Genomic DNA, 18,143 nt, shown 5'->3' on the forward strand with positions numbered 1-18,143 from the left:
GCACATTTAGATTCACTTATGTCACACTGAACGTGATGAAGAACCTCTCAGACTATCTAACACTGGCCTGGCTCGATTCCCGGTCAGTTCTCACTCTGAGGATACTAACTTTCATAACTGGAGGCCTGCTGGGCCTTGATGGAGGTATGAACTGTGATGAGGGCTACTCCCTTTATGTTTGCTTTTCTTCTGTATGTTGAGGTCCTTGAGTCATTTAAGTGCACAGATAACATGTTTATTTAATTGTCGTCCCATGAGTGAGTCATTATAGGTTTAATACGGCATTAACGTATTTACACTACAGACGCGCCCACAGGTTGTTTACACGAGCAACGTCGTGTGGTGATGACGTAGGCGGTGTCGGCGCAGAGCAATGGCGTCGCAACACGGAGGAAGTTGGCTCAAGTAAAAACGTTTGGGCAACGTGATTTATCCGCTTTCTCCACAGATTCCAGTTTAATAAAACGAGCGGCGGACGGGAAACCTGGTAAACGAGCCCAGAGAGCAGAGAGCCAGACACCCAGGTAGGCAGACATGACGCTTAGCTTAGCCACATGCTAGCTTCTGTTAGCATCCAATGAGCTCTGGTGATCAATGTGGGGAAATTCTGAATCCATGCCGTGATAACTTGTGAAGTTTCTCTATTTCTTGAAGTATTTTCACAAATTCGACTGTTTCGAACCGCTTTAAGTCTTGACGAGGCTTCACAGAGATTAGCAGTAAGATCAGAAATTGGTAAACTAAATAACATAGTATATACAGTGTAGTTTATAATGTCTGTAAAACACTAACTTATCCAGTAAAACTGTAACATTTGGCCCTTGGCCTTAACATTAATTCATACACAACAACATCCTAAACAGATTCTTCTAATTTAAGTACTTAAATTTACTGGTTTCCCATTGCATGACATTTTGGTTTTGGTATTCTTAAAAAAAATTATTATTACTTATTTATTTAATGTTTAACCTATAATACTGTTAATCCGAATAAAGACAATGATGAATTTTTATTCCATATAAGTTTGAATCTGTTCTGTATGATAAAGTAAGCAGGTCGGTGTTGTGATGTGTATTCATATTTCAGGGCGGGTTGCTGCTTCACACTGTTCCTCACAACCAGACACTTCTGGGTCGCAACTTTGGCTTCGTCTCAACTTATTTCTTGAATGCTTGTTTTTTTCCCAGACCCAGGACCGGAATCATGGCTCTGAACAAATCCATGCACCCCAGGAACCGATACAAAGACAAACCGCCTGACTTCACCTATCTGGCCTCCAAGTATCCGGACTTCCAGCAGCACGTGCACACCAGCCTCACCGGCAGACCTGTGTGAGTACTTTACTTCACTTACAATGGCAATACTACTGCACTGCAGTATCAGTATAAGGTCCTGAGGGTCTGGAGGTTAGAGAAGCAAAGGTTTTGATTGCGCGTCTAGCGGGAATCTGCGGGGAATTGGAGGAGGATTCTGAACAAACTGCACAGAGGCACCAACTGTGGCTTGTGATTGTGTTTTTCTAGTCGCAACTAATAAACCCTAATAATCTCAACATCCTCAACAGTTACGTAATTCAGCTTTTGGAGGTGCTTTCATGAGATTCATTCTAATAGCTCTCAGTTAAGTTTATACTGATGTGATTCCCCTCAGTGATTTTTAAACAGGATGTTTGGGGCCTGTGCACTTTGACCCGTTTTGCACATATTTAATGGGTCAGCATACACAACACTTTCACCAGTAACAGACAAACCCTGAGGTACTGAATGTGTACACACACACACACACACACACACACACACACACACACACACACACAGACTCTCTCTCACTCCCGTGTCCCAGCTGACTCCATTCCATCGTTCCTGCCCGTTCAGCAGGAGGTTGAAAATGCCTGCAGAAATGATTAATGTGTTTCTCTCTATTTCCCCGTTTTATCCTCTGCTTTCTCCCTCTTATTTTATGACAAATAAGTCAAAGCCCCATACTCTTTGGGTTGTTTTCCCTGTGTTGGTACATGGCTTTGTTTGCTCCATTTTCCTGTCGTGCCAAGGGACGAAGGAGAGTTCTGGGAATTTCATTATGAAATATGCGTAGAAATCCTGTAGATTATAGACGTGGTGATAATTTTCAAGTTTTCCGTGTGAAATGTGATGTTGAAGTGTGATCTCTATTCTAAATCATTGTCTCTTATTGTCAATGTGCTTAACACTGCCTTATTGTCAGACTTTTACTCTGAAAATCAGACATTTGCCATGAGTGGTTTTGCGCTTTCCTCCTCCTTTGTTTGTGCTGTGAAATGAGCGATGGCGACGCTCTGTGTGCTGCAGCTGAGCTGAGCCTGAGCGCTGCCTTACCATTGTGAGCGTGAACACTCGTGTGCCATTCTGAACATATTTGTGTGGGCGGTGGCTTGTCGGACGTCATTTGGCTGCCAGGCGGGCACGCGGCAAAAGACCCGTCCCCACGTCCATCTGTGACAGGTGTTAATTACAAGGTTTCCTACAGAGCGTGGAATAGTGTGGAATTTTGGTTTTGGCGATTTCCACGGTTTGGATAAGTGGTATAATATGGAAATGTTTTCAAGATTACGATCATTTGGCAGACGCTTTTATCCAAAGCGACTTACATTACATTATATTACCACCCTTCGCAGAGGGGGGAGCAATTGAGGGTTCGGTGCCTTGCTCAGGGGCACCTCGGCAGGGACTCGAACCGGCAACCCTCCGGTTCTTAAGCAGAAGCTCTACCCACTCGACTACTGCCTCCTACAAGATGTGTTGCTTTGTTCTCTGGTTTCCCCACTATCAAAAAGAAGTTAATCACGATAAAGAATTACAAAATGACCCCAATTTGGTTTAATTTCTTAAGTGCACCACATCATTGTTCCTGTATATTGTCAGAGGATTTCTCTGATACTTATCCTTCATTAGTCTTTCAAAATGTAACTGAATTGGATGGGATGGAGCAGGTGGGATGGAGATGGATGACTGGAGTGAAAGCTGAGTGGAGGAGGAAGAGTTTCTGTCCCCATTTCATTCTCGGGGACTGGCACGCGTCTTTGCAGAAATCCGTATCCCGCTCTCCTCCCGCTGGTCTCTCCCACCGTCCGTGGAGGGATTAGCGTGTTTTTGTATTCCCAGCTGAATTCTTTAAGTATTTAAGCAGTCACTTACGGGATGAGAGTAATCTCAGAGAGACACTCGTGCCGGCCGGCGGAGGGATATTGTCCCCCTTCATTCTGGGATCCATCAGTGCGGCGGGGCTGATAGCAGAGGCGAGGATGTTCCAGAGGAGGACCGATTTTAACTGGAATGTTGTCGGAATTTCACTGGAAGTCGGGAGGAGATAACCCCCCCTCCCTCCTCCCACCCCACTCAATATTCTCAGGGCTGGTTTGTCGTCATCATAATTTTTTGGAAGCAGACGGCGGAAGCAGATAGAGTGAAGGGATTAGGAATCATGAGGGAATTAAATATGTAACAGCCCGGGTGACATTTAATTTGGAAGTCATATTTATCACGGAACGGGTGGCGATGGTCTGTGGAGGGTTTTCACCTCTTCAGCTATGAAACGTTTAATGTTCACACATAGCGTTGCATTATTTAACAGCAACAGAGAAATTGGTAAAGAGCAATTATGATCACGATGATGATGGGAAACTCATATTGATAGATGCAAACCTGAGTGACCCCACAGAACCTTTACAACACGTGTTTTCAGTTTCTGTTCCTCTGCTGAATCCTCCTCGAAACCAAACCTGATCCCAAATCCACCCCAATACCTCCACCAAGGACGTCTTGCTTTGTCTGATAGCAGGGTGTCTCAAAGTTTTTTAGAGGGATTTTGATGAATCCTGATGTGCAGGTTGGACGCAATCCAGCGAAGAGCCCAATAATGCTTGGTATCGGTCAGCCTGATGATGGCGCTGTAACATTCAACATTTTGTATAGAAAATGTTGAATGTTTGGACAGGAGGACAGAAATATGATCCACGTTTGTTGATTTTCTTGACTGTTTTGCTGTGATTGGCTGCCAAAGTTTAGTGGGCGTGGCTCATTCTTCACAAAGGGCTGCATCTCATCATAAATTCATCAGTCGTCTCTCATCGAGCTACCTGATGGTGGCGCTATGACAACAGCAGTTGCAGTTTGTCACGGCTACCAGATGATAGATCTTCACTTGAAAGACTGAAAACTTAAGTACTCTACTTGTAAACTAAAAGGCACAAAATGATATTTACACAACAAAATAATAATTATATCATAACCCTCTCACACTCCTTTCAGGCTCAGAAGTTATCAGTCGTCCCTCCTGTCCATTCTGTGCACGTATACTTACTCTGCATCTTTGCTGTAAGCGCAGCACGGGCAAAAATCAGTGTACAGTAAGCAGACGTAGTGAAGTTAATGCTAATCAGCGAAAAAGATTCAATCAGAGTCAAGTGTGTGTGTGTGTGTGTGTGTGTGTGTGGCGAAGGTCACCTCTGTGCAGAGAGGTGGAAGGAGCCAGGTGTGTGTGTGTGTGTGTGTGTGTGTGTGTGTGTGTGTGTGGAGTGGTCTCCCTTCTGTCTCAGCAGTAAACTCTCCTCGTCTGCTCATCCGTGTGAAGCTGATCTGTGGAATTTTCTGCCTCTCAGCACATTAAATGCTTCTTCAACTCCCCCACTCATCATTTCATCCTCCATATATATATATACACACACACACACACACACACACACACATACACATGCAGCATTTTCTTAGCATCTCCTAATTATCACACCTTCACCCTTGTTGTGTTTCCCCGGCACAGATCGAACCTCAGTACCTGCAGTGTAACGCTTCTCTCTCAGATCCCAGCCTCTTCCTCACGCTTGACCCTATTCAGCCTTCAGCTCCCCTTTAGAACTTTCCCAGCACTAGTTTGTCCCACGCTGCGTGCCGTTCAGCGGTGGTGCGACGTAACCGCGCAGCAGCAGGAGCGTAATGTGCGGGCGCGCTCACGCTCTCGTCTGGCATCAGCCATTGCTCCAGCGTGGCCGGATTTGCGTGCTCCCCTCATCTGTTCAGTAAGTGGGGTTGCCATGGAGACGGGGCATTCACCGTGCTGCTGATGGGAATGATTGGTCTGCGCTGCACATACACACACACACTCGCACGGCACCATAGATGCATACACACAGGCTCGCCAGGGGCTAAATATAGAGGCCTGGCCAGAACAGTATTGATCTTGTGATGCCTCTAAGGAGAAAGGAAATGTAGGAGAGGCGAAAGGAGCTTTTATTTTGAAAGGCTGAGCAGCACTCATATCAGTAGGAAAACGTTAAAGCTCAATAAAACCCAACATGTAACGACTAAATCACATAATCTGCTTCCTTTATCGTTTTGCGAATTAAATCTTGTGAAATGAATATCTGCGTTCTTTCTATTAACAAAATGTAAACATATTTCTTGGTAGAAATACAGAAATGTGAGAAAATGCATGTCTTGCCAATTGCAATATAACCAAGATCAGTTACTCAGAATGAATTTACGATGTTTGTTGTCATGGTTACGATTGAAAACATTGGCTTTATCGGAGCATAATCACAGTTTCACCATGCATGTTAACGTACTGACTGGGTGCCTTTTCTGCTCTTTGGATGTCGTGTTTGTAGCTTTGTCTCTACCAGCAGTGTGTTTTGTTTTTTATTTTAATTTTTTTTTTACACTGGAATAAGCTGCTCACACTGAAGTTGGGAGGCGCCAGACGCTGCTGTCACTGGGAAGTGTCTAATTACATCTGCTGAGGTGCGAAAGTGCTCGGCGAAGCTTTAATTATACCTATCTCGCCCACGCTTTCTTTTTCTACCACACCCATGCCTGCTTTTGTGACAGCTGAAATCATTAAAAACATGCAGGGGAAAAGGACGGCAGTGTGCGGGCGCGCGTGTGTGTCTGTGTGTGGCTGGGATTTGGGAATAAGTGGGAGTTCTTAGTTGTGTTAGAAATGTGAATTATACCGTCATTAGCGAGGGATTGTAAATTGATGGGGCTGCTTATCTCACTATTTTACTCCAGCTGTGTGTACACGCCTGCTTGTGTGCCCGTGTGTGTGTGTGTAGACAGCTGCAGCAGACTGGAGTAGCACAGGGTTAATTAATGAAGAATTGTGTTAAGTGCAGTCTGCTAAAGAATGAGGGTCGGTATAGCTAGTGGCAAAATTCAATTGAAATGAAATGTTTAGTTTGGATTAGCTGTAACATGCCATATTTTCAAATTATTATATTTATATTTAATTCATATTTCAAGTTTTTGTAGTGTGTGTGTGTGTGTGTGTGTGTGTGTGTGTGTGTGTGTGTGTGTGTGTGTGTGTGTGTGTGTGTGTGTGTGTGTGTGTGTGTGTGTGTGTGTGTGTGTGTGTGTGTGTGTGTGTGTGTGTGTGTGTGTGTGATTACATGCTTGTGAAACACCTGTGTTTTGTCCAAACATTTTATCGCAAAATCGACTGTGAAGCTACATAACAATACATCGTTATCGCAACAGGCTCACCTTCAAAAATACAAGCTGAGCTCAAAATGAGTCACACGGTCTTTCTTTTCTTGGACGTCTTCTATGTGTTTTCGCCTCGGGTCCACAGCAGGATTATAACAGTAATTTCATAATGGTACATAATGAATGAATGAAGGAGTATTGTAATGCTTAAATGGTGGGGGTTTCCTGTGTATTTTCTATTTTCAGGTCAATCTTCTTCCCTTTCTCATCGCAAATCCAGGGTTTAGCGTCAGGATAAAGAAGCTTGATTTGTTGACGCTGTTTTTGCTCCTCTCCATAGTGTGAATTTCAAAGAGCCCGAGGCTGTGCGAGCGCTCACATGTACCCTGCTGAAGGAGGACTTTGGCCTGACTATCCAGATCCCTCTGGAGCGCCTCATACCCACCGTCCCCCTGCGTCTCAACTACATCCACTGGGTAGAGGACCTCATCGACGGCCAGGGGAAACTCCGCAGGGGCATCGACATCGGTACGGCCACATTGTCCTCTCTCTCTTTTTGTACTTTGTCCTAAAGCGTCATAGTCTTGACAAGTCAAGCAAGAGCCTGAGAAGTTAAAACACTGCAGACAAATGAGATAGAGATTTGATAAGGCCCCATTATGATTATTATTGCTTAGAAATATGAATGAAATAGCTGAAGACATGGTGAGTTTTGGAACTTAATCGGCAGTGTTATGAACCCATTAGACGTCTGACTGAACCTTTACTTTATCATGAAGGTTCTGCCCACAAATGAGTGATGTTTATGTCTGAACCTGTGTGTGTTTTCAGGCACCGGAGCTTCTTGTATTTACCCCCTGTTGGGAGCCACGATGAACGGTTGGTATTTCTTAGCCACAGAGGTCGACGACATCTGCTTTGACTACGCCACCAAGAACGTGGAGCAGAACGGCCTGTCTGCACTCATCAAAGGTCAGCCAGCGATGCGCATTACAAATCCGCTTCAGTCTCAATTCTAACGGACGGACGTGTGGCGCTTGATTATGAACAAATCTGATCAATCTTTCATTCTTCTCTCAGTCGTCAAAGTTCCCCAGAAGACATGTCTGATGGACGCGTTGAAAGAAGAGACGACCATCGTGTACGACTTCTGCATGTGCAACCCTCCGTTTTTCGCCAACCAGCTGGAGGCGAAGGCGAGCGCTCCCAAACATCTCACTGCTTCAATTAGAAGATAAACCTTGCATTAGAACAACATCTTACTGTGCTTGTTTACACAGTGGTTGTAGGTTTTATCCTAATCTCTGGCTTCCTTGGCTTTTGTGTTCAGGGGGTGAACTCCAGGAACTCGCGGCGACCTCCCCCCAGTTCAGTGAACACAGGCGGGGTGACGGAGATCATGGCTGAGGGCGGTGAGCTGGAGTTTGTCAAGAGGATCATTCACGACAGCTTACAGCTCAAAACACGCCTGAGGTGAGGCAGAGAGCTTCAGTTACAGGTTACATCACACCTGAGAGGGTCAATGAACATGTCAATGGGGTCGTGCATAGATAATGTTTAGGCGTAACCACGGACAGAGAAATGGACACTAGAAATGATTAGGGAAACACTCGCAGAACACCTCAATTTTGTCTTGTCCGTACAAAGACCAAAGGCGGCAGCAAGACGGGAAAGGAAGTGTCTCTGTAGTGAGCAGTTGTGGTGTTTAATGTGGACGTATGCTTTGCTGAACCACTCCCAGGACATGAAGAGGAGGGAATTGCACACAAACTAGCAGGAGAGACACAATTCACACTTTACTGAAGGTCAAGTGATTACGAAAGAGAGGAAGCATCTTTTCCCTTTAATGTGACACAAAGCTGATGGTAACTTTGATGAATATGGACCTTAAACAACTGGAGTGAATATGAATAATCCATAACGTGCATTTTTAATCCATTAATGGTGGCAGCTGCAGATGAGAGCAGCAGTGATGGGGCTGTGGTGATGGAGCAGTCAGCCACAGTTGGTTTAATGTTTCTGGCTCATGCTGGTCCTGAGCTTCATCCGGGGGCCCGCGGGGGAGCAGATGCATTTGGGTGGGCGGGCGGGTGGCGCGTCGCCGAGAGTGCCCGTCACTCCACCCTCCCCCGTGACCAGGCCTGTCACCGGGCAGCAGAGCGAGACGCGGATACGGCGAGAGACCCAGAGCAGCTATTAAACCTGATTAGACGTGCCACACCTGCCCGAACCCCTGCTGGGAACGCAGTTTGTGTGTGTTTGTGCGTGTGTGTGTGCAGCACTGTTTGTTCACACGCTTCAGTTGAAAGATGAGCGGCCCCCGTGTGCCTGCCACACTAACAGGTGTGTGCTCTTGTTAATCACACCGTTTGTGTGGATGAGTAAAAGTGAGAATGAACCCGCTTCCTGTGTCACGTTTGGGGTTTGGACCCTGTGCCGACCTGGTGCTGGCTTTCTCTCTCTTGGGCATGCTGAGACACCCGGAACCAACCAGGTGTCCATGGAAACCCAGTCAGCTCCTTTGATTGGTCCTTTGAGACGACCCACAGCCTCGCTCTGTTCTCTTTTCCAACAAATCTAACCTGTAATTAATGCCAGATGGGGGCGAGACACCATGATTACGAATGTAACACACAGACACACACCCACCCACCCACACACGCTCACGCACAGTGAGAAAGTGAGGAAATACTCTCTACTTGTCACATTCTCTCTGAGTGTTCAACGCCATTGATATGAAAATGAGCATTAATGCTAATCAGGTTGTAATCACACGCCTGTGCGTCAGATGTGTAATGTTAGGAGAGAAGCATGAATGCAGTGTGAATGGGATCCTAATGCAGGTGCACTTTGCATGCTGGGAGAGGGAAGCTGTCGTGGGTTCTCCTCCTTTCTGCAACAACAAGTCAGGAAAATGACGGCTGTTCAGCATTTGATTGACTTCCTCGCTCTTTGTCTTCCTGGCTGTGGAAGGTGAAATCGTGAGAGATGAAAGCTTTCCTTTGAATTTCCCCTGAAATTTCAGATTAAACCAACCAGCAGCATTAGACATCTTAACCTTTGACAAAGCTCTAATGAGGAGCAGGGAGGAAGAATGAAAAGCAGCTCAGGAGTTCCTAAAGCAAAGCAGAGCTGAGTGCTGGATGAAGTTTGGGAAGGCAGCGTCACTGTTTCACCATACGCTTACCATCACTGTGGTACATTTGGCAAATCAGTAAATTATAAATGTTTGGTTGTGTGCGTGAGAGGAAGAAGAAGTTTGGTTATAGATTGCGATTTTTATTTGTATTATCTTTCAAATGATTTGTGAATCGTCGCACAGATGAAGAATCGATACTTGCGATCTGTCTTAAGCCCGATTTGATTTTGTTGGCGATGTACAGTACGGAACATGCATCTTCATCTTTCCTCAAGAACTGGAGAACATGATCGGCTACTGTTTGTTATCTTGGGAAAACAATAACTAAATCTTATTCTCCAAATCTTCTGTACAAATGGAGCCTAAAAGCTTGCTGACCTCTTTCTCACAGCTGCTCTGCCACGTTCCAAATGAATGTCTCGATGTACTGAGTGTGTTTGTATAGGTACCGGCTCAGATCAATACCTGTTATAAATGTATAGCGTGTCAGTTTAATTTAGTTGAGTATACTGAAGTGGGCACATCCTGACATGATTTGTGGGGATTGGCCGGTTTCCCCCCCCCGGGCTGACATCCCGATGTGTTTATCTCTGCTCACTTTGCTTTGTCCAGACGCTATAGGTTGCTTATTGATCAAGAACAGCCTCATTCCTTTATTGCACAGCAGTGGCTATTGATCAGTCTCCTCCAGGGAACAACTTCAAAGCAGCTTTCTCTCTGCTGCGGGCTGCACGGACCCGGATGTTTTTTTTTACTAAAGTCTCTGTTGTGCCCCTGACACATCTGATCTGTGATGAGGACTCCAGGTCTGAGCCATCAGGCTTTAATGTGCTGACGCATGGCCGACTCATATGGATTGTTGTTTCTGCAGGTGGTACAGCTGCATGTTGGGGAAGAAATGCAGCTTGGCGCCTTTGAAAGAGGAGCTGAGGAAGCAAGGGGTGAGTAGCCAGCCAGACTCAGAACAAAGGCATCCCACCCAAACACACAAACACACTCTGCAGTTAATAAATATTACAACAAACACACAGCTCTTTGATCTCAACTTGTACGTGAAGCAGCATCCCCTTAATGCAGGTGTGACTGGCCTGTTTAGTCAATGCTTTGCCTCCCATCTCATAGTGAATCTTAATGCTGGTCTTGGTATACCGAGCCCCTGCTGTCCCTCAGCATCAAAAAGACATTAGAATTTTGTTTTTATTTCAATTCTATAATATCTTTACATGAGTCAAATATTCACATTCTACAATTATAAATTTTAACACTAAAAGTTCTCTTCAAGTTCCACATTTTTGTTTGTAAATTAAGCCTTTCCTCATAAAGTTTGAGAGATTTGCAGCCATGATCCTTTCAACATGCTTTCCAACAGGGTGAGAGGCGGAGCATGTGCAGCCCCTCCCCTGCAAAGACTGAGTTAGGGCTGTGCTGCCAATACTGACTCGGACAGGAAGATGAACCAACGCTGTTTGTCCAATAGAAAGCTCCCAAGAGGCCTGTTCAACACTGTGAAATGATGCCCCCTTGTGGTGATGCTGTTTTATGTAGTTGTATAAAGGAAAAACTTGTTACCCAGGGATATCCACATCAGTCATGTGAGTCTATGAGCACACCTGACCCAGAGCAACGTTCCTATTTTCCGGGTGGTGATGCTGGATATGTTGGGCAAGGTGAATGTTGTCTGAGGTTCTCATTGGGAATTCTGTGGTGAATGCATTCTTCCACCTCGAAGGTCAGATTTCTTTCTGATTTCCGAGCACAGTGGATCGCAGGCTGAAGTCTCACAGTGGAACAGTTTACGACAGTTCATCTTATCCTAAATAATGGCGAGCTCCTCCGCCGCTGCTCATCAGCATGAGTGCGGCTTTGGCGGGTAGCCAGGTAGACAGATGCGCGTAAAAGGTAAACATAGCTCAGTTAATACACTATGGCTTTGTTTACACATTACTCATCTTTGTCCCTTTCTTCTCGGTGTACTTTCTTGCCTTTTTAATTCCGTATCTGAACTCATGTCTGTCTCAGATTCAGTGCCCCTGACTTCGGACCTTTAGCTTAGTGACCTGTACCCTCCTCATCTTTACTGAAGCTGTCTTTAGAGACAGTTGTAAGTGGCCCATTTTTTTCACACTGGTTTTCTCGCCGTATGTGTGAATGTGTCGTTTTCACGCAGTGGATTCTGTATTTTCTCACCCGGGATTAGGAATGTGAAACGTGCTGAAGCCAGAAGCTGCGGTGCCGACATAGCGCGTTCCTTTGCTGCACACAAATCAAGAACCAGGGTTTCTCTTGTCAGGATAATCCTGGAAAAATTGGAAATGTGTTTTCCAGGCCAGGTTTTGTTTTGGAAAATGAATCATCACATCACAGATATGCTATATTGAAGCAGATTTGATCATGTTTGATTGTTTAAATTTGACTCCGCTCCCTTTGTTCTCAGGTGGCCAAAGTGACACACACAGAGTTCTGTCAGGGACGCACCATGCGCTGGGCTCTGGCCTGGAGCTTCTATGATGATGTCATTGTGCCGGTAAGTCTATGGTGCAGTATAATTTTAATGATTTGGGTGTTTGCTGGTTCAGTAAAACTGTTAAATTAATAATAAAACCAATAATAATCTGTCATCAGTCATAACAAGAGCGTCTCAGAAGGCCAACGAGCTCTATTTACATTTCTTAGGCAAGACAAGCACGAGCTGTGATGGGCGAGCAAACGCATCAATCACATGGAGATTGTCACAGTATATCTGTCGTTTCCAACATGTCAGTGTTGAGAAGAGCGATTGAAGGTTCCACAGTGTTTAGCGTGATAGAAAAGTGATTGATATCACTGAAATGCTTAGGAGGAAAAGTAACTGCTTTAGTGTCCACTGGACTCTGAGCCTGTTGTGCCTCTGGTTACACTGTAGCTACACTGCCCCCTTCAGGCTGAGCAGGTCATCCCCTTGTCTTTCTGATGCCTCTGTACTGTTGTTGTCTCTAGACGATGTCCTCCTTCCGTCCCTGCAGCTCATTCCATTAGACCCACTTAATCTGCCCTCTATGGAGACGTTTGTGTGACTTTTAACATACAGTAACCAGGCAACAGTTGCCAGGGCAGGAATGAGTGCGTACACTGTGCCATTATGTGGTCTGGACAGTGAGAGTTGCAGATGAAGAGGAAGCATGACGGGAGAACAAAAGGACTGAAGGACAAATAAGAAAAATGATGTTTGGTGACTTCCTGTTTCAGTTTGCGTTTCTTGCTGTTGTCCTTTCAGCATAAAAGCATCTGAGCAGAAACATTGGCCTACATTTTCCTCTGCGACCCCCCCCCCCCCCCTTTTCACACCAATCCACCATCGTTTACGCTCGGCATCGTTGCCAAGCGAGTGTGAGTGCGTGTGTGTGCTCATGTGGTCATATGACAGAAGTCGTGGCGTGGTTGACTGACTGATTCTGCCTGCGTGTGTGCCCATGTTGAGGTCTGTTGCGTGTCTGTGCGCCTCATTAATGTTACATATCGTATGGTATATGTGACATGCATTCAGACTGTGACCTATTTAACCTCCTCAATACCAGGAGTTAATACCCCCGCCAAGTCCCAGTAGTCCTCCTGAAGACATGCAAAGGAAAACAGACGATGGAGATAAAGGTGGAAAACAGCGCGGCGGCTCACTGGTGGTGTTGGTGTTGTTGGAGCAACGTGTGACTCATGCAGGCCTCTGGCAGGACGAGGAGGGGTTAATGAAGGCCCAGGGTTCAGTAAGGCACCAGCAGGGTTTAGGGGGATACACTGTGAGGTAATGGGTGATGAGGACGGGAAGAGGGGCTCAGTGATTTGATCATGTTTGCCTCCATGTCCCTAGATATCTTACTGAACAACTCTTGTTGGTTTTTACTGTCCTTGCAGTCAAAACGAGGCCAAGATTTTACGCTTGGGTCGTCATTACGCACAGAGAGACAACCAAGCTGTTTATGTAAAGTCTATCGTGAGTGTGTGTGGGTGTGTGTGAACATGTGTGCGGCGAGAGTGGGTAAGTTGGATGAATAATGGAGTGAAAGAGCTGCAGAGTGTCACAGTGGAGTGAGTGTGAAAGTGTGTGTACGTCTCTTTCTGCCCTTTGTCTCTGATTATGTGTGAATGTCTGTGCATGTTGACAGTGTGTGTGTGTGTGTGTCCTTGTATGCTGTCGAGGAGGTGACGTACAAACAGGCGGGTTTACCTTGATGGATTTTATTGATTTTGTTGTCAAATGAGCTGAAGAGCTTTCAGAGCGAGGAAGCTAAGGGTGTAGATAAAAGACGAAAGAAGACCAGAATGATAGAGCGTCATAATGGAGCTTAGGTTAAAAAACAACAACTTATCCCTTGATTTGTGTTCATGGATCCATAAGGGTTCATCCATTAATTCATTAAATCATCCGTTCATTCATTGATCCTTACATCAAATGAGGAAGCATCATGATAAACACTAGGACGGACTGAAGGCTTGGCTCAGGTTTGAGTCAAGGTCACTGTCTGCTCCTCCTCTGCTGTTTGTAGGTCAGCCGGCCAAGCTGTCTGCAGTGTCACGGTTTCAGCCAGACCGCAGACCCGCAGAGCCACGCCCCTTCTCACCGAGCTCACAGGGATGTAGACAGGTTGTGACGTTTTTTCCGCCATTGCAGCTCGATTGTTAGTGAGGTTTGATTTTTTTGTTTTTTTAACTGGTTTTTCAAAAAACACAACCAGCAGCAGCGAGGTTCATGCTAATGAAATGGAGAGGGCGCCCTCTTGTGGCAATGAAGGGCATGCTCAACATGCTTTAGGTTTGCGCCGATGCCACTCTCGACACCCTCATAACTTAAAAGTGTTTGTATTTAATGATTAGTGATCGATGTAAACAATAGAAATCTCCAATAAGAAAAAGTATGGACAAACTGTTTCACACACACTGACGGTTTCTATGGTCATGAAAATGCCGGAGTCGTCAAGAATCTGGTCCGGTCTGTTTTCCATTCCTTTTCAAGTTTTGGAAAAATCATGGGAATAGTTTGATAATGGTGAGAGGCTGAGAAGTGAAATGATGAAGATGTATCCACTCTCAGGAAACCTAGAGGTTGACGGTTGTTAGGAGACTATTGTGATTCTCTGATTACATTAATATTGATTTTGTCCACGTTAACCCTAAACACTTTGGCTCATAAGAAGGGTAAAGACACAGGACGTGCTGGTGGTGCGTTGTTGAGATAAGATCAGTATCATGTATAGGAGCAAAGCAGCCCTGAGTCATTATTATTATTGGTTATCATTATTATTAACAATTTTGGTGGCCAAATATAATACTTGTTTAGTCATTCAGTTATGCTATGTGATTGCCTTAGTTTAGTAGGATGATTCTGGGTTGAGTAAGTTTAGTTGACGTCTCTGCCTTTTTTGTCTCAGTCTCCTCCCAGTAAGAAACGTAAGCTGGAGAAAGCTCGTAAGCCGCTGTCCTTCACTCTCCCAGAGGCGGGGCTAACAGAGCTGCAGGCCAAAGCGGTGGCAGTTGGCTGCCGTGCCCGCGGCCCCGTGAACGCCATCACCGCCCTGCTGGAGAACTCACTGAGCGAGCTGAGGGTAAGATTAACTTGGGCTTGGGGTGTGTGGGTTGGTAGACCAAGGGACAGTCCTGATGCAGTAATGCAGCAGTGTTTTGCCTCCTTCAGGTGCTGCACAAACGCATCCCATGCAGGGAGGCGGAGCAGAGCCTCTTTCTGACCGCCGTGGAAAACACATGGATCCATGGGCGCCAGAAGAAGCGTGAACAGAATCGTCAGTTGCGAGAGCTGCCCAGAGCGCCCCCTTGTGTTGGAACCAGCTCTCAAACTTCTTCGGCTGCAGCTGCTTCCGTAAAAACGGCATCTTCGCAAAACGCTAAGATGCAAGATGCCATTTTGAATGAAACGGCGTCCACTCAGGATCAACGAGAGCTGACAGCCAATGGCAGCTCTGCAAATGAGAAGCATGAAGAAGAACAACAAGCCCTGACTGGAGGACAGAAATGGGGCACAGGAAATGCAACAGATGAAGGCGTAGTGATGGAGTCTCTCGCCTGCACTGAGCCTGCAGGACAGGAAGTGGGCCCAAAGGAAGTTCCTCCTGCTGCAGTGGAGGCCCCCTCACAGCGTCCACCAAGCCCCGAACATTTCCTGTTTAAGTGCATGCTGAACGTGATGCTGGAGGAGGGCGATGTGGCCGTGGAGATCCACTGGGTGGAGGGTCAGAACAAAGACCTGATGAACCAGCTGTGCACCTTCCTGAAGAACTCACTTTTAAAGTCTGTGGCAAAGTTTTAAAAGGGCAGAGTTATGTTTCTCACCGCATGGAAGTTGAGTTCCTGCCTGAAGATTCTGCATTGAGCAACTGTCAACAGCTGAATCCTCAGTGACGTTTATGGGCACTCCAGACAGCGATCATGTGTCCACACGTGACTCCAACTAAGATGTTAACATGCCCAAATAACTCAAGAGTGAGCAGACGTGAATTTGAGTCCATTTGAATCACAGTATGTCATTTCTTCTTTCTTCATTGTGTAGGTATTTTATGTTGTAAAAACATTTCAAGGATAAGGCAAAGCTACACCGTGAATTACTTCTACATACTTGTAGAAAGATTGTAGGGTACAATACTTTGTCTACAAAAAAAAAAGAATAGTAATTTTGGACCCAAGTTCCAGTTTAACAAACAAGAGTTCAAATACTCTCCTCAGTAGGATTCATCTTTTCCTGGTGGTTTTTATAATCACGGTTTGATGTTAAAACTGCTCCTGTACAGTTTTTTTTAAATGGTTGAACATGGAACATCCTGAGCTCAGATTTAGCAACCAAACATTTGGAATAAAATTTTAAAATCAGATTTGTTAGTGCATCTCTTTTGTGGACTCCTCTATTAGGACGCAGTGTCATGCATCAGCCACCGGAGGGCAATGAGTCTTATACATGCGTGGATCATTATTCTGCAATGATTTGTGATGTTAAAGTCTTTAGTTTAGCCTTCTGTAGGAGATGGTTTGTGTTTGTCTCTGTGATTTCAACGTGCCTGGCTGCTGTGGCATTTTTACACTCTTTTTCATGCGCACAGTCCGGCTGAGTCATGCAGGAAGTCCCTGGAGCCTCTGTGCTTCCTGTTCCTGGAGAAAGTTCAGTCATGTGGAAAAATGATGTGACTGACACACAGGACATAATGGACATAATTAAATGTGATCCTTGGTCTGACACAAATTAAAGTTGATAGAGGAGGGGGGATTTAGCATTATTTAAGTAAAGCTGAGCAAATGTGGAATTCTAACCTGCACAACATTTATCCGAGTGATTCCTCTTATTTTACAGTTATTTTTTAAATGGTTTTTAGAACACAAAGTCTGAAAGCAGACTAACAAGTAGACGTTACTGTAATGTTCCTCTTTCCTCTGCCTGTCACATGACTCACACAGGCCATGACTCAAAGGCTCAGGAGTGTGAGCAGGAAGTGTTATTTTACACAGACACCTGCAGTTTCTACAGCCAGGAAAGTCATGGAATTTGACATCAATGCCTGAAAATATTTAGACATTTTTAGGAGTTTAACTGGAAAATGAGAATCAAGCTGTGCTGTTTCTCTCATTGTCGGTCATATGGTTGAGAAATGAGGACAAATGAACGCAAACATCAAGACCTATGGATTGAGCCAAATCCTCCCTCAAAACCTTTGTTTTGTTCAGACTGTGTTCCCATCGATCTGTTTTGAATCTGACGTCAGCGCTCACAGGCTGTTTGGAGGCGGGAAACATTAAAATATCCTGCACCGCTTGTGTCCATGTGTGCAGCGCTATAGCGTGTTGTTCTCCTCGCTGATTGGCTGCTAAACAATACCATTAATAACATGTAAATTTACTGCAGTCACGGTATCTTTAAAATTGCGGACAGGATCATCAGTGGGAATGGCTTGGATCTGTTTCAAAAATGCACCAGACACACAAGCAACACGTTTCACCACAAAATAATACATTTTCAAATCAATATGATATAGTTTGAGATCCTTTATAAGGTTAAGATATCAAGGTTATATTAAAAAAAGTTGTGTTTCCAAACATTATGGCAGTAATATAAGAAATTCAGAACAAAAAACATCTATTCTCCTTCTTCAAATATACAAATTAAGCTTTGGTGCAGATTAGAGTTGCCAATTTGCAAGATTTGTGAAATAACTTGATCAAGTATTGGACAATTGAAATATCATAAAAAGGTCATTGCCGTTTTCAATGTGTCCAGCAAGCAGCAGCATTACATCACCAATGTACAATACCATATCAAAACAGGACATTACCGTATAATAAACAAAACCATTGCAATGTCTGAGGCCATACGACTTTATTTAGTTTCATTTCAAGTATGGTACATTTGTAAGATAATAACTTTACTTGCAAGTAATATAAATTATTGTAAAATCTTCAAGTAATACCTCATGGAACAGATTTTCCAATGTTGGAAAACCCTTTTGTTCCATTCCGTCTTAGTCCGTTTCCGCGTCTTGGCCCTGCCTACTATGAGGGGGCGCGTCTGTGGGTGAATGGGC

The 18,143-nt window shown here is 44.9% G+C and overlaps 1 protein-coding gene across 1 annotated transcript; it reads left to right on the top strand.

Moving 5' to 3' along the window:
* Positions 1-360: 360 nt before the first annotated feature.
* On the top strand, positions 361-16,442 carry mettl16 (methyltransferase 16, N6-methyladenosine). Its single transcript, XM_076139428.1, has 10 exons — positions 361-524; positions 1,188-1,331; positions 6,796-6,983; positions 7,287-7,427; positions 7,536-7,651; positions 7,786-7,928; positions 10,466-10,535; positions 12,029-12,118; positions 14,994-15,167; positions 15,257-16,442. The coding sequence occupies exons 2-10, from the start codon at positions 1,204-1,206 to the stop codon at positions 15,884-15,886; spliced, it is 1,680 nt and encodes a 559-aa protein (XP_075995543.1). The 5' UTR covers positions 361-524; positions 1,188-1,203; the 3' UTR covers positions 15,887-16,442.
* Positions 16,443-18,143: the final 1,701 nt, after the last annotated feature.

Source organism: Genypterus blacodes, unplaced genomic scaffold (assembly GCF_046128005.1).
Source record: "Genypterus blacodes isolate CSIRO-AG114 ecotype Tasmania unplaced genomic scaffold, CSIRO-AGI_Gbla_v1 ptg000003l_1, whole genome shotgun sequence".
Taxonomy (NCBI): Eukaryota; Metazoa; Chordata; class Actinopteri; order Ophidiiformes; family Ophidiidae; genus Genypterus; species Genypterus blacodes.